At 36.8% G+C, this 27,412-nt stretch overlaps 1 protein-coding gene across 3 annotated transcripts in view; it reads right to left on the bottom strand.

The window, feature by feature from the left end:
* The window catches only part of LOC123549256 (uncharacterized), a 43,671-nt gene extending 17,074 nt beyond the window's left edge, over positions 1-26,597 (bottom strand). For 2 of the 3 annotated variants that reach the window (XR_008371302.1, XM_045337182.2), the window contains exons 1-6: positions 26,537-26,597; positions 10,168-10,684; positions 7,907-8,414; positions 7,339-7,647; positions 6,036-6,240; positions 5,541-5,663 (exon numbers count right to left, since the gene is read on the bottom strand). Coding sequence is in view for 1 of the 3 variants with exons in the window: in XM_045337182.2 (XP_045193117.2) it covers positions 5,541-5,663; positions 6,036-6,240; positions 7,339-7,647; positions 7,907-8,414; positions 10,168-10,497 (1,475 nt within the window). In the remaining 2 variants the exon portion in view is untranslated. Of the gene's footprint in view, positions 1-5,540; positions 5,664-6,035; positions 6,241-7,338; positions 7,648-7,906; positions 8,415-10,167; positions 10,685-16,040; positions 16,139-26,536 lie in introns of those variants that run through there. The other variant, XR_008371303.1, reaches the window with a different exon arrangement.
* Between the last annotated feature and the right edge of the window lie 815 nt (positions 26,598-27,412).

The following is a 27,412-nucleotide window of genomic DNA, read 5'->3' as shown; positions in this document are numbered from 1 at the left end:
CTTGACCTTGGGTATAATGAGCCCAGGTCCTGCACATACTTTGTATGCTGGACAATGTTTTTGTGAACTTACAGTAAGATATAAGCAATAGTAACAAAGATATGACAGAAAAAACAAATGTTGCTGAAAAGCTTTTCCCTTAAAAATAACCTAAGTTTAACACCTTGGTGACCTTGACCTTATGTATAATGGGCCCAGCCCCTGCACCTAATTTGCTTGTATGCTGGGCAATGTTTATGTGAAGTTACAGTAAGATATAAGCAATAGTAACAAAGATATGACAGAAAAACAAAGGATGCTGAAAAACTTTAACCAAGAAAGGTCACGCCAGCGCCAACGCCGAGGCGAGTTGAATAGCCCCCTATTCTCCGAATAGTGGGGCTAAAAATTCATATTACTAAATATATGTATACTAACTGATCACAGAAATCTATCTAACGTTTTCAAAAACAGTTCTTATGATATTATGATTAAAACATAAACTCCTGTCATATTGTCCATAACAATGGATGTAATAAAAAATATTTCGAAGGGTGTAAATGTTAAAAAAATTTAACGTAAGGGATTCAGCAACTATAAATGCTTGAGCATACTTCTGCAGGGAATTTACAACATGGTAAAGGCTTTGCTTTCAAAAATCAAGCATCTGGTACAGGTGATTTGAAATAGTTCAATTAATCTTGTTGCCGGTCAGTTTAGGGTGGCTATTGACAGGCGAAACTAATCTCTCTTCATGACATTATATAACCTCAGAATCGCATTTTATAAGTCTGTTGAGATGAGCCTAGAGAGAAAATGTTTTTCTTGGAAAATATTAGTGTCCGTATGAAGAAAGAAAAATCTTTATTACAGATAACTTTATCTCAACAGACTTTGTAAGTCTAAGATCGGGTGGGCAGACGCCGAGTGTCCGTGTTTTTTTGTTAACAGTGATGATTTTCTAACGGCTTAAACTTTCTTAAAATACAAATAATATCAATAATTTTTTGGTCAATGGAAAGGATATAAAACAAGCAATTTATTGATAACTTTTAATCATTATTTCGAAATAAAATGGATTAATCATGAACGCTTAAGGCTGATCACTACCAAATAGAATGTAAGCCTCCGCAGGTCTAGTCACAAGTAGTCCAAATATAAATAGTACTAATCTTTTTTCCTTTCCTAGTGCATTTTCTCGGCAGCAACGTGCTTACTTTTACCCTACCGCGTTTCAGTATGTATCACTTTGCATTCTAATGAAATCGGCATGTTCCTATCGCATGCTAGATAAAAATGGCGGCGTAAGAATTTAATGTCACGAAAAGAGAAATTGAAAGAAGCGAAAAGTAGTAAATTCAGCGGGTTGTATTTAACGAACTGTAGTTTTCTTATATAAAAGTTAACACCCCCTTTTCTTTTTGTTTTTCTAAAGTAGCGATCTAGTTCTTTATGGGAATATAAGTGTCTGAAAATCTGATATGCTAGAAAATGTTGAAACACCGTTATGAAGTGAGTGGATTTTATATGAAATAAAGAACAGCTGGATTTAGTGGTGTTCAGCCTATAAGGGACAATACATGTTATTTTCTGAAACCCCTCGAAAATGAATGGAAATGCCATTAATCTATTCTTTATGATGTAAAACGGTAACAAATGGCTGAAAACGCTTAAATTTCTTGTGTTTTTGGAATTTAGATCGAATTTTCGACCAGGTGGCACTATTTTGGTTCGTTTTAGGACCTAGTAAATGTCTTTTCTCGCATTTTAGCACTTCAGATGTCTAAATAATATTGAAATTAGCATGTTTCTGAATGAAAATGACAAACATCGTAACAATTAAATGGATGTTAAATGTAAATTCCACGAATAAGGTAAAATTAATTGAAATATTGCTTGCACAGGGCTAAATTTTGCATATTTTTGGGGATGGGGGTGACCTGTAATGAATTGTCATTTCTCTATATTTTCTCAATATTTTGCACTAAAACAAAGCAGAATCATTGTGAAATAGGTGTACCTTGAGAATGAACGCAAATTCATGGAAAAATCAAACAAAAATTTTCTCTTATAAGGGACAATACATGTTATTTTCTGAAACCCCTCGAAAATGAATGGAAATGCCATTAATCTATTCTTTATGATGTAAAACGGTAACAAATGGCTGAAAACGCTTAAATTTCTTGTGTTTTTGGAATTTAGATCGAATTTTCGACCAGGTGGCACTATTTTGGTTCGTTTTAGGACCTAGTAAATGTCTTTTCTCGCATTTTAGCACTTCAGATGTCTAAATAATATTGAAATTAGCATGTTTCTGAATGAAAATGACAAACATCGTAACAATTAAATGGATGTTAAATGTAAATTCCACGAATAAGGTAAAATTAATTGAAATATTGCTTGCACAGGGCTAAATTTTGCATATTTTTGGGGATGGGGGTGACCTGTAATGAATTGTCATTTCTCTATATTTTCTCAATATTTTGCACTAAAACAAAGCAGAATCATTGTGAAATAGGTGTACCTTGAGAATGAACGCAAATTCATGGAAAAATCAAACAAAAATTTTCTCTTATAGGCTGATCACTACCAAATAGAATGTAAGCCTCCGCAGGTCTAGTCACAAGTAGTCCAAATATAAATAGTACTAATCTTTTTTCCTTTCCTAGTGCATTTTCTCGGCAGCAACGTGCTTACTTTTACCCTACCGCGTTTCAGTATGTATCACTTTGCATTCTAATGAAATCGGCATGTTCCTATCGCATGCTAGATAAAAATGGCGGCGTAAGAATTTAATGTCACGAAAAGAGAAATTGAAAGAAGCGAAAAGTAGTAAATTCAGCGGGTTGTATTTAACGAACTGTAGTTTTCTTATATAAAAGTTAACACCCCCTTTTCTTTTTGTTTTTCTAAAGTAGCGATCTAGTTCTTTATGGGAATATAAGTGTCTGAAAATCTGATATGCTAGAAAATGTCGAAACACCGTTATGAAGTGAGTGGATTTTATATGAAATAAAGAACAGCTGGATTTAGTGGTGTTCAGCCTTAACTTACAGTGTTTTTTCTAAAAGTTTGGAGCATCGCTACGCCGCTATTAAAATTATATGGCATTTAAAACGGTTAATCTTTTTCAAAAGATATTTGAATAAGAAAATATGAAAATCGTAAGTATTTCAAAACTTCTTGAATTTTTAAAATCCATAAATGAACGAAGAAGTTATTAAAAATTGAAAATTCCGATCCCATACACAAACAATGTAAAAATATTTTGTTTTACCCACCACCAGATAAACAGGTGTTGATGCGTGACGTCAGGGCGATCTCTCCCGATGGATGGTTTATTTCAAAAGGCTATGTTTGATCATTTGATTGTCGGTAACAAACAAACGGTCGCTGCATTTAATCAAAGAGCTATAATTGTACATTATAGGTCTTTGATTTAATGAGACATCACACGGAAAACCGATAAAAATAATTTTTATAATTACTTGATTTGAAAAAATTACATGATTCATTTGTTGGGGCTCCAGTTGAAACAAATGCAGAAAATCGTCTTTGCAACCCCAACCCGACTGTGAAAACGGGAGTGGCACTGTTTATCAAATTGGTCTTTTAAAAAACGTTTCAAAATGAAATTTTGTTTACATCAGAAGAGAACATATAACTTTATAAAATGTAGTTGCTTATTGAAGTACAACGTAAGTGAAATGAAATATCCGTGGCCAACCCGCGTGACGTTTTGGTACTATACATGCGGGAAATTCGATCTCAGCGTTCAAATAACGTACACATTCGGTCTGCGGCAGAGCATTCTTTAAATACTGAGGCTATTTAGCAGAGAATATGTGTCGTGTAACTCACTTTGACGCATTGTATTTTATAGAATCCCGTCAAAGAATGAGGAAACATCACAAAGTATCTGCCGTGTATACGGTATCGAAGTTACGTGCGTTTGCTTTTAGACTAGTTACGCACACGGTGTCAATGCGTCGTATTATCTTGGAGAAACATCGAAATTTAATATTGGGAATGCGGTGGGTGGGGTAGCGCCGATGTCAGGATTTTCGATTCGGACCGATTGAGTTATCAAAATTTCCGGAGCCCTGGTAAGGACACATCACACTAACTTTAACCCTTACCCCACTGAATTTCTATAATGAACTTGTCCATCTTTCAATTTGGAGAGTACCATTAACTGTTAAAAGGGGTGCTAACCAAACGATACTGACTAAATGGCGAACAGTGCAGATCTTGCAGATGTGCAGGCTGATCATGATCTATACTGGTCCAAAAGGCAGAATCAATCATGTCCGGCATGATAAGGGTTAAAGCCCTGTCCTTTTTTAAGCTTTTCTTAATTTTAGCTTAGATTTATTTATAGTTATCACTCCTGAAAATTGCATTACTTCTGTTCTGCTTTAATGCTGCAGAAAGTAAGTGCTACCCTTTTAGAGCTGACAATCTTATGTACTGTGAAATCATTAATATTCGTGGGGGACTAATTTTCATGGATTTCGTGGTTGAGTCAATCCACGAAATTTAATCCCAACAAACAAGTAAAATCCTCATTCATTTTATGTTCAAAAGTTGAAATCCACGAATTTATATCCCCACAAAATTGCTGTTTTGACCAAAACCACGAAATTTCATGCCAACGAAATTAAATGATTTCACAGTATTTTGGCTGAATATATATTTCTCACCTATTCATGAATTTAATATAAACATTACCCTCTATAACACTCAGCCATGTTTTCTTTGTGCAGTAACACAATTTATTCAATTAAAAATGGATATGACAATGTCAAGATTTATCATTCAATAGTACCAATGTTTTTCTACTTCAATTATTACGGACATGTGTGAAAATGTTTCCCAGAAGGCAAGTTATCACAGATGTACTCAAATATGTTTTGTTTTTTTGCTTTGTTTTGGGTTTATTACCATTTAGGTAACAGCTGGCAGTTAACCTAGCGCCAGTTCACCTGGATTCTGTACAAGTACTAGCATGTTCAACGCAAGAAGTCGCCAACTTGTCCACATGGATCAGAGGTGGAGGATGAATGATTTCAGACACAACGTCTTTTATCAATCTTCACAGAAAACATATGCCTTGCCTTGGGACCCCAACTCGTGGTGACCCCATGATCTGTAGATCTGCACCCTCCCTGTAGAGCTCAGTGTTTATTTATTCTGTTGGGTTTAACGCCTCACCGACACAATTACAGGTCATATGGTGACTTTCCAGCTTTGATGGTGGAGGAAGACCCCAGATGCCCCTCTGTGCATTACTTCATCATGAGCGGGCACCTGGGTAGAACCATCGACCTTCTGTAAGCCAGCTGGATGGCTACCTCATATGAAGAATTCAATGCCCCAAGCTCAGTGGGTGGGCTATGTGCAGTCATGTATAAAATAAAGTTAACAACTTGTACCACTTTTCTTGGTTCTGTGTACGGTAACCTTGACATTGTGTGAAATTGTTCCCTGCATGATGGGTCATTACTGAACTCTTTAAATACATGAACAAAAGTAAGTGTATTTAACATATTTCCACTCACCTTGGTTCTGTGTACTGTAACCTTGACATTGTGTGAAACTGTTCCCCGCATGATGAGTCATCACTGAGGTCATCAGAATCTTGACCCCCTGACCAGCTACTATTAATGGTGTCCATCACAGACCTTCAATTATAAATCATTTTATTATGACACTGGTCAGACATCTGTCCAAAAGATGCCAATTACTTATAAAATTTTGACCAAATAATAACGTATTTATTACTAATGAAAAACATAAAGAAGCTGATAAATGTTAATATTCCTGCTCATGTATTTTACTTATATTGCAAATTCCAACATAGGCATTGTTAGTCTTTTAAAACTAAATTCATTTGTTTATCAAGAAAGCAGCTGTAGTTTTCTGTATAAACTTCAGTTCCATATAAGGTCAACTTTCACAACTTCATGATTTGTATGTATAACCTAAAAGCCTATTTGTTATAATGCTTCCTATTGGTTTATCATAAGATTTACAACTACTGTACAAAAACTTACCCAGATCCTGCTAAATTATTAACTGGCCATGTTCGATTTAGTTTGGGGTCTGGAAATCCCATACCATATGCTGTCTGGAAGTGACCGGCACCACCAGGGGGCAGTGTGGTAGGGCGATAACCAGGACAATAGTTCTGTTGTTGTTGTTGTACAGGAGTACTGGCAAAATCATACGTAATCTGCGGAGGTGCCCCTAACTGTCCACCTATTGCAAGCAAAGTATAAAGTTAAACATTTATGTCAATTAAGTCAAGAAGAACAAGACATACCAGTTATGATTTCCAGATGCAACTGGAGCAAAAAACCAGACCTAAATACGGAGAAGTTGTTGCTGTTTAGTAGGGTTTTATGTCAAACTAACAGTAAGTTGCAGTTATATGGCAACTTCTCAGCCTTATCATTTTGAGGAAAACCACTCGGAACTGTACTTTAGGCAACTTAATAGGTAGAACCATCAAACTTCTGCAAGCCAGTTGTATAGTTACCTCACATAGAAGATTTCTATTTCCAAAAGTGTGCTTTTCAAACCCACGTCGACTCATTTTTAAGAGCTAAGGTAATCACTAAATCTTAGGCTAGAATGTACAGATAATGAACCAAACACTTGATAATATGATAAACAAGAGTGTCAGACTGTCACAAAATACGTCCGTCATCGAACTTGGCCTAATTCAAGGGCCATAATCCAAGAGTGCCTGGGGCGATTTGGCTGGTTATCGAACTTGGCCGAGATATTATGCCGACAAACATTGTCAGCAAGTTTGGTGAAGATCGGATCAAAACTGTTCGACTTAAGAGAGCGGACATGCTTTGGACGTCGACCGCCTGCCGCCACAGGTGTTCACATAATACGCCCCACTCTTTCAGAGACGGGCGTATAAAAATATATAGTATATCACAAATAGGATTTAGGCTGGGATCTTTTATATTATGTATGCTTAAATGCCATAATCACAGACATTAACAGTGGCCACCTTATGGAAAGTGTTCCTAGATTTAGTACCACAGCAAAATTAAAGTAACTGACAGAAACTATACGCAGATGAAGCTAAATGGCATGTGTAAATAAAAAGCCATTGAAAAAGAAACTTTGCCATATTGTGATATCATTTCATTTCACTGGCATAAAATTTCATGGATTTCACAGCTTCAAGTCGGAATAAACAAGAATTTTCTATGTAAACTGGAATCTAATTTTGTGGATTGACACAACCGTGATATTCAAAGGAACTAGTCCACATGGATATTAATGATTTTGTAGTATAAAGGGATTGAACTGTTGTTTATATGAAAATTCTCTTACCAGGTAAGCTGGCTCTATGCTGATGTGGCCAAGTATTATGCCCTGTATTTATAAACCCTGAAAAGTCAATGGAACCCTCAGATCTTCTTTGAGATTTATTACGAACTGGGGCCATCCGCTCATCCAAAGAGTCTGAGGTTGAAGGACTAAGTGCAGCACCAGGCTGCGCTTGAGGCACTTGAAGGTTCACAGGGTTTCTGGTCTCTGGTATAGTCTGCATAGTTCCTCTACCAAGTCCGGCTCCTGATAGCAGGTTGATCACACTGTCAAGTTCTTCTTGAGTTGCAACCTGACCATTGGGTGCGAGTACTGAAACAGCAAAATAAATATTTATGCACTGCAATGCATGTTTACAAGAAGGACACAGTCAACAGAACAGGTCTTAAGAACAAAAACATTTCATAAACCTAATCAAAGGCTAACCCTAATCTGAGGGCCTGCATACACACTTTATAAAGCAGCTTCACTGCTTCCTGATACAGCAAATCTTATTCTATTTTAGTTTATATAGATTTAAACTTTATTAAATCATGTTAGCTCTTGAAGTTGGAAGTTTTTTTATACTAACCTGAATTCCCTACTGTTGGTGAAATACCCTCTTTCAACATTTTGTCTGACGGACTTGGGTCCAGCCCAAGATCTACCAGAACATCTGATTGGCTATTCTGTGTCACATGACCATCTGAGATATTTTCTGATTGGCTAGAACACACAGTATCTTCTTCACTTTTCTTTTGATCAATGTCCACATAAAAAGAACTTTTCCCTTCCTCTGGTGAATTTTTCCTCTCGAATAGTGAAAACAGCGAAGCTTTCAAGCCATGTTTATGATGTTTAGGTGAGCTGCTCCCTGACCCAGACATTTTTCTAGTTAACGCTGCATGTCGCACAGGGGACGGCAGAGGGGCAGACATATTTTTCAGTTTTAATGACTGAATTTGCTGCAACAGTTCAGAATTTTCCTGATCTTCACAAGTGATTGTCAAATGGTCGATGGCAGACGACACAAGATCTGAGCACAACTGATGATACTCCGCCTGCAACTTCATGAAGAGCAGCAAACATCTCAAGGTCATCTGAAATAAAAATGTTCCGCAGTTAAGTTCTGATTCAAGAAATAACAAAATTATTTAGTTAACCTTTATAAGAAGGCTGCAATTTGACTTTTGATATAGAATGTGTTACATTATACAGGTTAGTAAAATTTAATACATGTCTTCAGTTCAAAACATATCTCCTGCCCTCAGTGCTACTTCAAGTGCCGTTATCATTATAAGCCTATCATAGGTGACGTACGAAGACAAACATTAATATTTGCGTTTCCACAATTTTTGCTATGGTTGTGACGATAAATACAATTCGATGAGTCATCCATAGTTGTGATAATTCGATCCCATAACGAGGTTGCATATTTCATGAGTTTGGGGTCTCAAAACAGAGGTATTTTTTATCGACATAAATTAAGCGCTTTAAACATAATAGAGGAAATATCAACTTTTGCACACAATATGTATATGTACTACAACAGAATGAATTATCCTCAAATCTCTGTAGATTTGAATTGACCAGAGTTTATCCCTTTTTACTTCGTTCTGTTTGCTTCAAGTTTTATTGAATAATGTCCAATAACTAGACATTCAAGCTATTGCCTTATAAATATCCCCTTTTACTGGCAAAGCTTAAAGTTCAATATCAGTCACGACGAAATACTCAGTCATTGCCATCTTACATAGCCCCATTTTTCTCATTCATTTGCAACTTTTCTTTCTTCTGATAAAATTAGAAATCAATAGTCTATCATTTAGTGTTTGAGTGTTAGTAACACATTAAAACTATTAATCGAGGCTTAAACACAACGAAGCTATTTAACTTTTGTCTGAACTAAACCATATTAGTAATTCCTTACTCCACCCACTCGTATAAATACGAATGATTTATGACAGTAAAAATAGAAACAGTTAATGCATCAATGTTTTAACCCTACCAAAAATGTGAATTGATTGTTAATCAAAAAATTGGAAGTTTGTGGTATTTATAGTCATTTTATGCAATTAAACTAATGTACTAATTAGTACAATATAATTGGTAACATTGGAAAAAAGTTCGGTCTGTAATCCTCTAAGGGGAAAAAACAATCCGATTTCCAAAATAGTATGGGTTGGTTTTTCCAAATCATATATTTCATGTGAGTTTTATTAAAGAGCAAAAAATTTCTTTATATCAAATTCATTTCATTGAATTATTTCTTTTGACAGGGTTTTTTTGTCTAATGGGTAAAAATGAGCTTAATTGAATTGAGAATGGGCAGAATTCGCCCCGTGAGACAGGTGGAAAGGCCTGCTTGTCTAATCCCTTATCAAAACAAACAATTAATAATTCACCTGTGAAAAACAACTCTTTCCTCCAGCTACATGTGTGTCAAACATGTATAATACACAACAGTCAGTGACACTTCGATTTACTGTGTAAACATGTTTGGCACTTCTCGTAATTATCAACCCAGTCATAATACTGATTTTTTTTTTTTTTTTTTTTTGAAAAGCGGGAGAAATATGGTTTTGGTCGGGAGACGGGAGGCAAGGTGAAAAAATCGGGATTTTGACCCTCCCGCGCGGGAGATCACATGTATGGTCATCAGGTGTTTGGTAAATATATCTTAAAGGTGCAATTATCATTCATCCTTTAGAGAGTCAAACATAAAACAGAATTATGTATGTGTATAATCATATCAAATTATTTTAAACATGAAAGAAGTGTAAACTATATTCTGAAGCAAGCTACTGCTTTAACTACATAGATATTTTGTAATGATTTTATGCTCAAATTTACCTGTAGATTGTCTTCAGAATTATCCCCAGAATTCCTGATCTCCCCTTTTTCCGGGTTCCCTGTCATTAAGCTCTCAATTTCCTTTAATCGTCCGAGAACCAGCTCAGATTCCCCACAGGCAAACATAGGACCCAGCAAGGCAACTATCTCTTTAGTAACAATATCATACTGGCTTCCAGCTAAGGAACCACACAACTGCACTAGAAGTTTGGAACCAACATTATCAAATTGTTTCCACGACGATTTCAGATCACTCAGTCCATTGCCATGGTTACATTTAGGCCCGCCATTTTTTCCTCCATTTCCATTTTCGCTTACACCTTTTTCCATTTTTCTTCTGATAACCAAACTACACTAGGTATTTCACAATATTTCTATCCATTGTATGATTGTTTAGTGTTTATTTCAACACAATGCTAAAAACCAATTAATTCTTCTTAAACATTTCAAGTGGTATTTACTTCTTCATGTTGAAATTGTCTTAAGGACCCATCATGATATCCTGTACTCGTCTCATCTGAAAATAGACAGCATTTATAATCAGTACAAGAAATATGATCAGTTTCACATAATGATGTTTGTTAAGGACTCATACAATAAAGGTGTGAATGGCCTTATTTTTTGTTTTAACATTTCTAAAACATTGCGGAACGATACCAATTTCGCTTGGGTATTGGTTATTAGTACATTTTACTCAGACGAAATCATAAACTTCCAATGTAAAATCTCAAAATTAAACTTAAAGTATTAAATCGATGTAATATTTGAGGAAACTTTAAAGTTCTGTAGTCTGTGATATCCTCTAGGGCATGTGTGGTCAAAAAAACGAATCCGATTTCCAAAATAGTGTGATATTTATTTCTAAAATCACTATATAAATTCATTGTAAGAAGCTTGCTTTTATCCAAATGGCAACTGTCAGGTACTTGAAAATGCAGCTCTCTGATTACTCAGTTCATGATGTCATTAAAATTATGAATTATCACAAGTCACATCTACATTGTCTGGGGATAACATGACACATCTGCATGTGTGAAGTGGCACTGCAGGAAAAATGTTTTCTCGAGAGTCTATTATGCCATTTGATTGTGTCAACATTTCCTGATTTCAAGTAGTATAACAAGAGCTCCGCCAAGCAGGGCAATATATGCTCAAAGGGTTATATCAGAGGAGGACGGAAGCAAAAGTTAATGAAAAGCAAAATTTAAATATTTCTTTTTTTCTTTTGATTGAGCATATGAGGTGGTGGGAGGGGATGGGGAGCAGTGTGTGGTGGTGGTGACTGGATACAAAAGGACAAGAAACTAAATGATTGGGTTTTTTTGGCCGGAGAGGGGGGTGGGGATCTTGCAATGTAGATTCTTGCAGTCTGCATCAACATCTGCCTATATCAGGGTTCGAATTTAGCCAGATTTTCTACTCGCATTTTTTCGCAAGTGGTATTTTTTTTAACTTGCTAAATGAAAAAAACAACTTGCATTTTCCGCGACTTGTCACTTTATTAGAACATGAACACAAACATCCACGTGACGAGTCCAGCCACTATATAAATAGTAACTTAATATAGATTACCAAAAAACCCACCGGATGCGGTAAACGTCATCAAAATTGGCGCAGGTACTTGTCAGCAGTTGAAAAGACATGCGCATGGGACATGTATCGAGTGTAAACTTTCGTTTACGACGAAAGATGAAAGAGTGCTCCGAAATTCGTTCTGCAAATGACAATGCGCTGCAATGACCGCGAGTTGTTAAAGAAAGAACAATGTAAGATCGAGACGACCATTAGAAATGCACATTATTCGACCAAAAATTTTCACTCGCAAAAAAATGCTGGTGTCTGAAATCTCACCTCGCAGTTTGAAATTTGCACTCGCATTTCGCGAGTATGCGAGCTTAAATTCGAACCCTGTATATTCCAAGTTTCAAGTCAACACCTTTAACTGTTTAATAGTTTTTATACGCCCGAAGGGCCATATTATGTTATGACGCTGGTGTCCGTCTGTCCGTCCGTTAGCAATTTCGTGTCCGCTCTGTAACTCTTGAACCCCTTGAAGGATTTCAAGGAAACTTTACACAAATGTTCACCACACCGAGACGATGTGAAGAGCACATGTTTTGGATGTCTCGCTTCAAGGTCAAGGTCACATTTAGGAGTCAAAGGTCATATCACTTTGTTTCGTGTCCACTCTGTAACTCTTGAACCCCTTGAAGGATTTCAAAGAAACTTGACACAAATGTTCACCACACCAAGACGACGTGCACAGCGCATGTTCCGGATGACTTGCTTGAAGGTCAAGGTCACACTTAGGGGTCAAAAGTCATGTCAGTTTGTTTCGTGTCCGCTCTGTAACTCTTCAACTGCTGGAAGGATTTCAAAGAAACTTGGCAGAAATGTTCACCACATTGTAACGATGTGCAGAGCGCATGTTCCGGATGACTCGCTTCAAGGTCAAGGTCACACTTAAGGGTTAAAGGTCATATATGACTTTGCTTTGTGTATATTACTCTGCATTGCAGTGCTCTTGTTTTTATTTGGCAGATCTCTTTTTTGTACTTACAATAATTTTTTTTTTGAATTACTTCCCTTTTATGTTACTATAAATAGCTTATTTTGAAACTTTTTTATTATTGGCCGTAGGGAAAAACAGAGACCACTTTTCTGTAGTACAACATGGATGGTACCTCCAATTTTAAGGTGTATTTTTACATACCTGTACCTGATAAGGATTTTTTTGTAGACCTTGAATATTTTTTTTGTGGACTTAGATTTGTTTTTTGAAGTTTTCCTTTTGTTGTTCCAGTCCTTTGGGGCTACAACAGTCAAGTTCTTAAAATTTTGCTCCCATCCTATGATGTAAGCCTTCGGGCGTATATTGCCCCGCTTTGCGGCGCTCTTGTTAAGTTATGCTCTTGACATGAAATATAATGGCAGATTTCAGCTTGCTGTGACCTTGACCTTTGACCTACCTGCCTGGTTCATGCACTTTGCACATCGTCTCATCATCACCTACCTACATCCCAATTCTGAAGTCAATACCTTGAATGGGTAATAAGTTATGCTCTGGACACAAAATAAAATGGACAAATTTGAACTTTGAGCTCAATTTGTGAACTTGACCTTTGACCTAAAGACCCGGTTCATGTACTCTGCACATCATCTCATCCCCAGCTACCTACATGCCAAGTTTGAAGTCAATACATTGGATCTCCAGACACGAAATATGATGGACAATTTTGACCTTCTAGCTCAATCTATGACCTTGACCTTTGACCTACAGAGCTTGTTCAAGCGCTCTGCACATCGTCTCATCGCCATCTACCTATATGCCAAGTTTAAAGTCAATATCTTTAATGGTTATAAAGTAATGCTTCGGACACAAATTATGATGGATGGACGCACGCACCATCACGCAATATGTCCATTTTTTCAAAACGGGCGGATAAAAGGGGAAATTCCAAATCATTTGGTTTTCATGATAGGTTTTCATGATAATGAAACATTTTTTTAAACACAAAGAGGAAAATACAACCTTCTGCAAGAGAAAATATAACAACTTTAGGGGAAAATATTACCTATTTTGGCTAGGGGAAACAACCTGTAACTGGCTGTAAAAAATAGCAAAAAAATCACTATCCTATATCTGAGATATAGGGAAAACATACCCCCATCCCCTGGTGGTCATGTTTCTTTAATGCAGAGGAATGATCTGAAAATCACCTAACTTAAAGGAACATTTCCGTAAAATTATTTTTATGAGAACTTCATTCTCAAGTGATCTAAAAATAAATGCCACAGAACTTTGTTTGTTTGTTTGTTTGTTTTGGGTTTAACGCCGTTTTTCAACAGTATCCAGAGCTTTGTTACCATCTCCAGTAACCAAAAACAACAGAGTAAACAAGAGGGCCATGAAGGCCCTGTATCGCTCACCTGACCTATTGACCTAAAGATCATCAAGATTAACATTCTGACCAAGTTTCATTAAGATATGGTCATAAATGTGGCCTCTAAAGTGTTAACTAGCTATTCCTTTGATTTCACCCCGTGACCTAGTTTTTGACCCAACATTACCCAGATTCGTACTTGACCTAAAAATCATCAAGTTTAACATTCTGACTAAGTTTCATGAAGATACAGTCATAAATGTGGCCTCTAGAGTGTTAACAAGCTTTTCCTTTGATATGACCTAGTGACCTAGTTTTTGACCCCACCTGACCCAGATTTAAACTTGACCTAAAGATATTCTGACCAAGTTTCATTAAGATATGGTCATAAATGTGGCCTCTAAAGTGTAAACTAGCTATTCCTTTGATTTCATCCCGTGATCTAGTTTTTGACCCGACATGACCCAGATTTGAACTTGTACTAAAGATCATCAAGTTTAACATTCTGACTAAGTTTCATGAAGATACAGTCATAAATATGGCCTCCCTAGTTTTTGAACCCACCTAACCCAGATTTGAACCTGAGCTATAGATCATCAAGATAAACATTTTGACCAAGTTTCATTAAGATACGGTCATAAATGTGGCCTCTACAGTGAAAACTAGCTTTTCCTTTGATTTGACCGGGTGACCTAGTTTTTGATCCTACATGACCCAGATTCAAACTGGGCCTTAAGATCATCAATATTAACATTCTAACCAAGTTTCATGAAGATACAGTCATAAATGCGGCCTCTATAGTGTTAACAAGCTTTTCCTTTGATTTGACCTGGTGGCCTTATAGTTTTTGACACCAGATGATCCAATATCGTACTCATCCAAGACTTTATTTAGGATAACACTCTGATCAAGTTTCATTAAGATTGGGCCAAAATTGTGACCTCTAGAGTGTTAACTAGCTTTTCCTTTGATTTGACCTGGTGACCTAGTTTTTGACCCCAGATGACCCAATATCGAACTCGTTCAAGATCTTATTGAGGGTAACATTCTGACCAAGTTTCATTAAGATTGGGCCAAAATTGTAACCTCTAGAGTGTTAACAAGCTTTTCCTTTGATTTTGACCGGGTGACCTAGTTTTTGATCCTACATGACCCAGATTCAAACTGGATCTTAAGATCATCAATATTAACATTCTGACTAAGTTTCATGAAGATACAGTCATAAATGCGGCCTCTACAGTGTTAACAAGCTTTTCCTTTGATTTGACCTGGTGACCTAGTTTTTGACCCCAGATGACCCAATATCGACCTCGTCCAATATTTTATTAAGGGTAACATTCTGACCAAGTTTCATTAAGATTGGGCAAAAAATGTGACCTCTAGAGTGTTAACTAGCTTTTCCTTTGATTTGACCTGGTGACCTAGTTTTTGACCCCAGATGACCCAATATCAAACTCGTCCAAGATTTTATTGAGGGTAACATTCTGATCAAGTTTCATTAAGATTGGGCCAAAATTGTGACCTCTAGGGTGTTAACAAGCTTTTCCTTTGATTTGACCTGGTGACCTAATTTTTGACCCCAGATGACCCAATATCGAACTAGTCCAAGATTTTATTGAGGGTGACATTCTGACCAAGTTTCATTAAGGTTTCTCTAATTGCAATAGGCTTTGAAAGTGAACAGCATGGATCCTGACCAGACTACACGGATACGCAGGCTGGTCTGGATCCATGCTGGTCGCAAATGCACTATGTTGGTTTTCTCATGGCGCCGCTCAATTACAGTTGAAACTCAATATCTCAAACTTGCTTATCTTAAAACTCTGACTATCTTGACAACATTTTATAGTTCCGTCCTGAAAACATATGCACTAAATATCCTTTTAAGTCGAATTCCAATTATCTTGGAGCTAAACACTGATCCCTTGGAATTCGAGATACCGAGTTCCAGCTGTATATTATTCCACAAAGTATAATTCATTAACCTACATTAAAATGTTGATGAAATCTCTATTCACAGCAAAACCACATCCTTGATATATTAGTAAAATAAGACAGTTAGATTGGTGACTAATCTCCCAATCTTAAGTAGATCTGTGACAATATCAAATACTTACAAATCTTGTACAAGAATCGGAAACTGTTGACATTTACAACATGACTTTGAGTATTACAACTGGCATGTCATAGCTATAATTAACCTCGTATTTGAACTTTATCTCTAGATAACAATTTGATATTTTAACACTATGATCAATTAGTTAGATTGCCAAACTGACAGGGATCTGAAAACATTTTTATCATTACTAACACTTGCATGATTTTTTCAATACGATTCTATAGTGGATTACGATGTGTAAACTACCAAACCTTTTCATTTTTAAATATTTTTTTAATCAACTTTTTGCAATTAATTAGAAAGTGTTCCTTTGAACAAATAATGAAGACTGCAGTGCTGAATATACTGTAAATCTGACAGCATTTCTAAAGATGTTTTACAACACACTTTTCCCAATTGTAAAGGCCCTGGCCCAATTCCCATATCAGTGGAAAAAAAACACTGAGAACTGGGTGTCAGTACTCGAGTTGATCTTGGTCTGCACTGGTCGCAAACGCAGAAACACTTGCTGCCAGCAGGCTAAAGGTTATTTTGTTTGTTTTGGGTTTAACGCCGTTTTTCAACAGTATTTCAGTCAAGTAACGGCGGGCAGTTTAACCTTGGACCCGTGTTCCTGGATTCTGTACCAGTACAAACCAGGTTCTCCGAACTGCCAACTTCCCTACATGAATTACCAGAGGTGGAGGATGAATGATTTCAGACACAATGTCTTTTATCAAATCGTCACGGAGAACATATGCCCTGCCCGCGGATCGAACTTGCGAAATGAAAAGGCTAGGGCTTCTTCACAGTTTGGGAAAGAAGCCATGCAGTGGAGGCATTTTGAAAAGCATTAACTTTGTCATTTCTTGGTCAAATTAGGTGCATAATGCTCCTGTTATCATCTCAATCAAAAACATTAAAATTGTTTAACAAAAAAAATTTCTGTGAGAAAAACTACAAGAGCTGTCATAGGAGACAGATCTAGAGTGCTCAACTATTTCAATGCTGGATAGTGAAATACTGGGCACATCAGACTAAAGAGGTTTGAGCTGTCACTGGAGTGTTTAATGACTTCAATGTGGATGAAGATATTGGAAAATAGCTTGAGTCTGTGTAAAATGTATTCAGTAATGACAGAGATAGAGACAATGTGTACTAAACAAGTTTAAAAGGGACATAATAGCAGAGCAGGACAGAGTTAAAACGCAGGCACACTTCGCTTACTCTGGTCATTCGACTTGGAACTCTAGTTACTTTCAAATAGTAACATGAGTAAGATAGCCGAAAACCACCTTGAATTCATTACTGGGGATCTGCACTGGATTATTCATGATTCTATCAACTGTTATCTTGGGACAATGAAAGTCTCTCAAATTCTACACAAGTTCTTCTTAATATGGACAGCAAATACATTCGGCTGTTACATTTAAGCTGTCAAAGGCCTTCATGTGTAGTATTTTCTATTCCTTATATTTTAATTTAAAAGTGGAAACTCAACCACAAGCAGGCCTGTTTATAATTATTTCCTGTATAAATTCCATTTTGCTGGATGGTACTTTACCAGATACACTTCTAAATCACTTGATTCGATTAAAAAATTGTCATAAATTTGTTATTGTACAACATCAAGTGTACCTGAAAGTAAACTAATGAAATTTAAAGCCCCAATAATTTTTGGATCTGCACGTAACTGTGATTTCACTTTGTGAAAACTAGAGGGCCATGATGACCCTATATCACTCACCTGAGTTTAGTTGCTTGCTTTAACAAATTTCTTTGCTTTTAAAGCTTCACTAACAAAAACTAGGTGAGTAGATGGGGGTAAAGATTATTCAATTACTGAAATCTGTTTAAAAATTAAACTGGTGGTCCAAATTTCTTTGCTGTAGCTTCAAAAACAAGAAAGTATGTCAGTAGTTCAGGGTTAAGAATATTAAAGATCAATATTGAAATCAGTATCAAAAGTAATAAACATGGTCCAAATTTCTATGCTGTACCTTCAAAAACAAGAAAGTAGGTCAGTACATGTAGGGCATGATTAAGACAATTCAAGATGAATACGGAAATTTGTATCAAACATTATGCTTGTGGTCCAAATTTCTTTGCCACTGCTTCAAAAACAAATAAGTCTATGTAAAACAAGGGACCACCCGGGCGTGGCCTATATTAACCCTAGTGTCATGATCTGAACAATCTTGGTAGCGAACCACTAGAGCATAACACATACTAAATATCTAAGCTCTGGGCCTTAAGGTTTAAGACAAGAATTTTCTAAAAGGTTTTTCCCTGTACAAGTCTATTTAAACTATGTGCCCTCGGGTCAGGGCCATATTTGACCCCAGGCAAATAATTTGAACAATCTTGGTAGAGCACCACTAGATGATGCTACATACCAATAATCAAAGCCCTAGGCCCTGTGGTTTTGGACAAAAAGATTTTCAGAGTTTTTCCTATATTTCTATATAAACCATGTAACCCCAAGGGCGGGACCATATTTGACCCTAGGGGGATAATTTAAACAAACTTGGAAGAGAACCATTAGATGATGCTACATACCAAATAAAAAAGCCCTAGGCCCTGTGGTTTTGGACAAGAAGATTTTCAAAGTTTTTCCCTATATAACTCTATATTGAACCATGTAACCCATGGGGCAGTGCCATATTTGACCCTAGGGGGATAATTTGAATAAACTTGGTAGAGCACCACTAGGTACCACACACAATATACCAAATATAAAAGCCCTAGTCCCTGTGGTTTTAGACAAGAATATTTTCAGTTTTCCCTTTATAAGTCTATAGATGTAAACCATGTGAGCCCTGGCAGGGTGGGGCCATATTTGACCCTTGGGGGATAGCTTGAACAATCTTGGTAGAGGACCATTAGATGATATGCTACATACCAAATTAATATCAAAGCCCTAGGCCCTGTGGTTTTGGACCAGAAGATTTTCAAAGTTTTCCCTTTATAAGTCTATGTAAACCATGTGACCCCCTGGCAGGGTGGGGCAATATTTGACCCTAGGGGGATAGTTTGAACAATCTTGGTAGACCACTAGATGATGCTACATACCAAATATAAAAGCCCTTAGCCCTATGACCTGTGGTTTTGGACAAGAAGATTTAAAAAAAAATTAAATTATTTTAGTTGCCATGACAACCAGAGTTCTGTATGAAATTCAATTCTTTGAATAATTTTAAAGAAAACCATCCAAGGAACATCCCTGTGAAGTTTCATCAAAATTGGCCTGGTGGTTTAGGAGGAGATGTTGTTTAAAGGAAAGTGTGGAGGGACGGACGGTTGCCAGACGATAAATGATCACAATAGCTCACCCTGAGCACTTTGTGTTCAGGTGAGCTAAAAAGTGCAATTCTGGATTGTGAAGGGGCTGAACATTGGCCCCTTTAAAACAAGAGCAGCTGTTCTTAAGTCAGTCTATGCCTGACTATTCAAATTGTTATCCTAGAGGCAGGACTACTACCCTAAATGTTAAAATATCTATAGAAGTTCAATCCAGTATCTGTATAGTTTTGAAGATCGCAACTTGCATGCAAAACTTTAACCAGAAGTTTTTAAGTTCAATAGGGGATATCAATTTGCAAAATACATGTCAGAGTTATGGGACTTGATGCTAAGACCTACTTTTATAAACCCAAAGACAAATGAAGTTTCAATTCAATATTTGCATTAGGTTTTTGAGATAGTAACTTGCATGAAAAACTTTAACCAGGATAAGTCCAAAAGAAGGCATAATTTGGCCAAAATGAATGCCAGAGTTATGGAACTTGATGCTATCACCTAGTTGTATAACCCTGAAGACACATAATGAAGTTTCAAATCAATATCTGCATTGGTTTTGGAGATAGTAAGTTGCATGCAAAACTAACTAGGATTTTCTAAGTCCAAAAGGGGGCATAATTTGCACAAAACACATGTCAGTGTTATGGGAATTGATTCTGTGAGGCTGTTATTGATCTAGAAAAAGAAAGAATAAGTTTTAAAGCTATATGCCTTTAAATAATAGCTATATGTACTTGCATGCAAATCTTTCAAAAGGGTTTTCTGTGTCAAAAAGGGGACATACATGTAATTTGGCCAAAATACAAGTCAGAGATATGGAACTTGATGCTTGAAGACACATGTTACTTACTGTACTTTAATTCAGTATCTGCATTAGTTTTAGAGATAGTAACTTGCATACAAAAATTTAACCAGGATTTTCTAAATACGAAAGGAGGCATAATTTGGCCAAAATACATGTCAGAGTTTTGGGACTTGAACCAGTGAGGTTGGTAATTGACCTAAAAAAAAAGAAACAAGCAGCTAACGCCTGACGGCATTTTCGACGGGTTTTCCGAATTAAGTGATAATGAGTTAAAGTTCTAATAACGGCATACAATAAATAACCCCCAAATTAATAAGCAATACTGAATGAAAAAGGGAAAAAATGGACCGGTAGAAAATGAAATTAAAGAAATAAAGTTAAAAAAATAAAAGTAAAAAAAACCCCAACATTTTCAATGTTCATACCCCTGTGACCTTGACTTTTCATCCTGAAATCAATGGGGGTCAGGTACACATCAAGACCCAAGTAGAAGTTTCAAGGTCCTAGGTGAAATACTTGTCCAGATATTGAGCAGAAACCATTTTCAATGTTCAGGTCCCTGTGACCTTGACCTTTGACCCAGAAATCAATAGAGGTCATGTACACATCAAGATCAACACACCTGTGAAATTTCAAGGTCCTAGGTGAAAAACTTGTACAGATATTGAGTGAACAAGAAGGTTAAAATGTTCAGGTCCGTGACCTTTGACCCAGTGACCCTGAAATCAATTGGGGTCATAAACACATCAAGACCAACATACCTATGTAGTTTCAAGGTCCTAGGTGAAATACTTGTCCAGATATTGAGTGGAAACCATTTTCAATGTTCAGGTCCCTGTGACCTTGACCTTTGACCCAGTGACCCTGAAATCAGTAGGGGTCATGTACACACGACGATCAACATACTTATGAAATTTCAAGGTCCTAGGTGAAAAACTTGTACAGATATTGAGTGAACAAGAAGGTTAAAATGTTCAGGTCTCTGTGACCTTGACCTTTGACCCAGTGACCCTGAAATCAATTGGGGTTATAAACACATCAAGATCAACATACCTATATAGTTTCAAGGACCTAGGTGAAATACTTGTCCAGATATTGAGCAGAAACTATTTTCAATGTTCAGGTCCCTGTGACCTTGACCTTTGACCCAGCGACCCCCAAAATCGATAGGGAACATGTTCCCATCAAGATCAACTAACCTATGAAGTTTCAAGGTCCTAGGTTAATTACTTGTCCAGATACTGAGTGGACAAAAAGGTTAACATGAGACTCATTATTTCCATCCATCCGCCCACAAGCCCGGACAGACCTAATCTAAAAGCCGAATTTTTCTTCAAAAACCCAGCCAAAAATAAGTTTTAATGCATAGATATGCCTTTAAATGACAGCTATATGTACTTTCTGACTGTACTTTTACCATACTGGAACTAAAATACTTTGTCTCCTGTCACAACTTTGCAATTGTTAGGAAATCTTTTTTTGTCTCAGCAAGTTTATCTTTTATGCATGTACTTAAACTCTTTAAATAAGCATATTTCCACCATCGCCAATGCTTTTCAGAATGTGTATTAATTGTCAAGTTTGATCATGGGTCATGTTGACCTACATCAAATTCATATTATCATGTAATGTGTATTATTGAACAAACTTCTTCTTCTTCTTTTTCCCAGATGGTATACTTGGATATAACATATTATATGGCATAGTGTCTGCTTGCCTTACTCATTTGGCTTATCGGGATGACTTATTTTATGATCTAATATTTTATAGTTGTCATCCCTCTAAGCCTTACCTGTATCTGCATTTTACTGTTAGAAAAACAAAGACATTAAAAATCCAAACAAGAGGGTCATGATGACCCTGAATCGCTCACCTGAGTGATATGAGCTACATGTTTCAAATGTCAAATTGATGATAAAATATTAAGAAAGTTAGCAGGTCACATTCATGGTCAATGAAATCCAGTTTTACGATTTGTGTGCAAAACTGTGTATGTCATCAAAATTTCAAGGCTGTATCTTAAAAAACAAGAAAGAAGGTCAGTAGGTCAAGGTCACAGTCAAGTGACATCATATTACTTGGGGTCATCAGGTAATTATAATTAAACAGTCTTGGAAATAGGATCAGATGATTTTTTAAGTATTTTTCCTATATAACTCACATAATAACTAAGTGACCCCAGGGCAGAGCCTCTTTTAACCCCAGGGGCATAATTTGAATAATTTTGGTAGAGGACTACTAGACAATGCATCATACCAAATATCAAAAGCCTAGGTCGTATGGTTTCAGAAAAGAAGATTTTTAAAGCTTTTTCCCATATAAGTCTATATAAAACTTGGGACCCCCAGGTTAGGGCCTCTTTTCAGCCAAGGGGTACAATTTGAACAATTTCGGTTGAGGACCATAAGGCAATGCTACAAACCAAATATCAAAGGTCTTAGTGTTGTGGTTTCAGACAAGAAGATTTTTAAACTTTTTTTCCTATATAAGTCTATGTAAAACTTTGGACCCAAAGGGCGGGGCCATATTTGACCCTAGGGGGATAATTTGAATAATCTTGGTAGAGGACCAGTAGATGATGCTACATACTAAATATCAAAGCCCTAGGTCATGTGGTTTTGTACAAGAAGATTTTCAAAGTTTTCCCTATATAAGTCTATTTAAAACTTGGGACCCCCCGGGGCGGGGCCATATTTGACCCTAGGGGGATAATTTGAACAATCTTGGTAGAGGACCACTAGATGATGCTACATACCAAATATCAAAGCCCTAGGCCATGTGGTTTTGTACAAGAAGATTTTCAAAGTTTTCCCTATATAAGTCTATATAAACCACGTGACCCCCAGGGCGGGGCCATATTTGACCCTAGGGGGATAATTTGAACAATTTTAGTAGAGGACCACTAGATGATGCTACACACCAGATATCAAAGCCCTAGGCCCTGTGGTTTTGGACAAGAAGATTTTTAAAGTTTTTCCTTTCAGTTGCCATGGCAACCAGAGTTCTGCATGGAATTCAATTCTTTGAATAACTTTGAAAGGGGGCCACCCAAGGATCATTCCTGTGAAGTTTGGTGTAATTCTGCCCGGTGGTTTTCAAGAAGATTTTTTTTAGAAATTGTTGACAGACGACGGATGACGTACGACTGACTACGCACGACTGTCGACGGACATCAAGCGGTCACAATAGCTCACTTTGTCACTTTGTGACAGGTGAGCTAAAAAGTCATAATGTACTGGTCAGACTTACTTGCTGTAATAAATTAAACATCAATATTCACGTAGAAACTTCAAATGGGTTGAATTTAATTCATATTTTTAAATAGGCAGTGGCTACGGTTACGGTACCGTAATCCTAGCCTCCTGTTCTAGGATTACGGAAGTTCCGTATTCCTAGACAACCCTACGAGGAAAGGCTAAGATTACGGAAATAAGTTAGGACATGCATAAATGATGTTGTAAACTTATTTATATCACTGAAAATAGCAATTTTTTTTTTTGATGCCTACCATATTACATGTATTTCGTGTTGTCGATTCGCCATTTTGGGTTAGTATAATCTTAACGTCAACATTAAATCGCCCCCATTGGATGTACGCACGTACTGAGTGTACTATATACTGACTAAATGTTAGGGTTAGGTTTAACATAGGTTTAATAGTGTACGGGAGATTTAATGCCGACCATAATCTTTAATGCAGGGCGTGGAAATATTATAGAAATATATATTATGTGGGTTAAAGTTAGATTAAAAACTAGAAATGTGTCCATGGGACACAGATGCCCCCACTACATGACATTAAAATGACAATTTTTTCCCAGGTTATGGGCCATAACTCCTACAATACTGAATGAATCCGGACGCGAAACCCGAGGTGCACAACTGCACATGCTGACCAACATTCCTGTAAACTTTGGTGACTCTAGGTCAAATACTTTTGGAGCTACGCACAACACAACATTAAAATGACCAATTTTCAACTAAGCCAGGGGCCATAACTCCAACATGACTTGATGAATCCGGACGTGAAACCCCAGGTGCACAACTACACATGCTGACCAACATTCCTGTAAAGTTTTGTGACTCTAAGTCATATACTTTTGGAGCTAGACGCGACACAACACTAAAATGACCAATTTTTACAAAGTCAGGGGCCATAACTTCTACATGACTGAATGAATCCGGACGCGAAACCCCAGGTGCACAACTACACATGCTGACCAACATTCCTGTAAAGTTTTGTGACTATACGTCAAATACTTTTGGAGCTAGGCGTGACACAACATTCTCGGAAGGACAGACGGACGGACGGAAAGACGGAAGGACGGACAAGGGCAAAACTATATGCCCCCCCCACAAAGTGGGGGCATAAAAATATTATATACTTTAAATTTTATGAGTTGAGTTTGCTTGTCACTAGAGTTTTCCGGGAAGAAACAGAAACTTAAGATCAAGTTCCGCGCATATAGAATCGGGCGAAATCAACACCCATATGTACGACAGTAGAGGTGCGCGGTATTACCGGTAAACCAGTAACCGTGGTATCATTTTCCTGTGGTACGATACCGTAGTACCATCGGGGAATACCGGTATTTTATCAACATTATCCCTACTTCTGTTTATTTTCAATTTACATTGTCTATGTAGCCTTCCGTAACAGCAATTGACACCATGCATGATTTTCCGATTTATATCTCTGGAATTCCCATGCTACTATTATTAGTTTCCAAAAATAACCACCCAATGGTGCAATTGAACATGTATGAGTGACCGCGTGATCCCCAATCAAAACCTTCGAAAACCTCCAGATTATTCCGTATAGATGAATGACGTCATGGGCGCACTTGCTTTTACTTTAAGTCTGGTAAATTTGGCGAGTCCCGGCTTCTTGTTTAAATGATGATAGTTTAAAATATCCCAGTATGTATTTGCACGTATTAAAAAAGAAATAAATAGTATGGAAAATGTTGAGTCTAAATTTATTATTTTTTGCTAGAAAACAAACTGATGAAGCCTTCATAAACGTTACTGGTTTAATCAAACGGGTGCACGAATCGAACTTCAAACAAGCGGGACCTATATACATGTGACCCAGTGCTTCCCTAGAGACAATATGGCGTCTTCCGACGAATACACGCTAGTAAAAAATACTAAGGGTCATTAACCTAACTAGTCATTAGTCAAGTTAATATTCCAGATTATTTTTTTCTTTAATTCTAGTCAAGTAACTAGTCTTTGTTGTTGCTCATAATAAATAAAGTATTTCTGCGAGTTTTTCAATATTTTTATGACCACTACCATAGCTGCAAGTCTTACGATAAATATGGTGGTATACCGTGGTATATACCGCGGTAATTAGGAAAAAAACGTGGTATACCATGGTATTTTTTTCAAGGCGGTACCCAGCCCTATACGACAGGCATGAAAAATCGCTATTTTAAGTGAAATAAGTAGGTTTACAACATCATTTATGCATGTTCTAACATATACTTGATACCTCTTACATACTTCCATAATCCTAGCATATCCTCATAGGATTGTCTAGGAATACGGAACTTCCGTAATCCTAGAATCGGAGGCTAGGATTACGGTACCGTAATCGTAGCCACTGCCTTCTAAATAAACGACTTAAATCTTCGAAAGTATGATGTGACACCGGTTTCAATAAACAACAGACTGCCGCCGAAACTAAACTGCAGAGACAAAACACAAAATATACATTCATAAAATATCAGAGAGGCAAGTTTATACATAAATTCATTATCAGAGATGTAATCATTACAAATAATTTGTACATTACCACAAAATGTACCCAACGGATTTCATTGGGGATTTCCTAACAGAAATATGCAGAATAAGTTTGGATGTGACGGAGACAATGACAGTCCAAAGTTATCATGCTGTCCTGAAACGTCCTATTATTTGGACTATGTGTCTGCAAAATCCAATATCCTTCTTTACCACCTATGTTTTCTGCAAAATATTTCTTTGTGTATAGTGTCTGCAGTACTCGTATGCTGTTCCTTAAATCAGGACTTGTCCTGAAAAATCACAGGCCTGTATAGACCGTAGTACTTTTCTTAGTTCCAACTTACAGGAGATCTGCAATATTTTGGTCAAAATAATTTGTCCGAATACTTTGCACATTGACAGCGGTTTTGTTAGTACTGGCATGCGGATAACTTTTTAGTGCGGTATCCATGCAACCAATATATATTGCCCTGCATTGAACTATGTAATTCAAGTATATCTGTCAAACTAATAAGGAAAGGATAACATTACATTTTTGTTTTGATCTTTTTCGTTTTTTTCCTCCCAACTTCCGGACCTGAGCTGCTTGATTATTCACATTAAAAACATTCACAGGATTAATCGAATCAAATCAAACGTACTGTATCGGATTAAAAAATGTATATTGCATAGTCTATTTCACTGATCTGTCTTATCGAATACAGTTAATTTTTAGTATCTAACGCGTGGAAGAGTCTAGTATATTGCACAGACACAAAACAGCACCATTATAATTCTTATAATTAATAGATGTTTTTTATTTCAGATTTAATTTATTTATACAATGAATGTATAATGGGCCGTTCCATGACAAAACGTGTATTAGTGACAAAAAAAATAAAATTAAGTTAACAAAATATTCAGAAAGAATTAACATGCTTTTACCTTTCAAAGCTGAAAACTTAATGGCATTTTCTTAACCAATTCAAAAGTTACAATGCTTTTAAGCATGTTACAAAACGCATTTGAGCAGCACCATGAGAAAACTAACGTTGTGCATTTGCGACCAGCATGGATTCAGACCAGCCTGTGCATCCACGCAGTCTGGTAAGAATCCACGCTGTTCACTTTTAAAGCCTATTGCATTTGGAGAAACTGTTAGCAAACAGCATGGATCCTGACCAGACTGTGTGGATGCGAAGGCTGGTCTGGATCCATGCTGGCCGCAAATGCATTATGTTGGTTTTCTCATGGTGCGACTCATTTAGAAATGTGACGCCAAGAACATCTTGAAAGCAGTATGACGTCGTCGTGCATGGTTTACATATTTCATATCATTTATGCGGCACATTATGTATATCACTAACTTGATATAACATATATGAATACTAAGATACAGTTTGAAAACATTTTACTATAAAAAAGGCT

The sequence above is a fragment of the Mercenaria mercenaria genome, chromosome 6, assembly GCF_021730395.1.
Source record: "Mercenaria mercenaria strain notata chromosome 6, MADL_Memer_1, whole genome shotgun sequence".
Lineage (NCBI taxonomy): Eukaryota > Metazoa > Mollusca > Bivalvia > Venerida > Veneridae > Mercenaria > Mercenaria mercenaria.
This window is presented reverse-complemented; position numbering and strand designations above follow the sequence as displayed.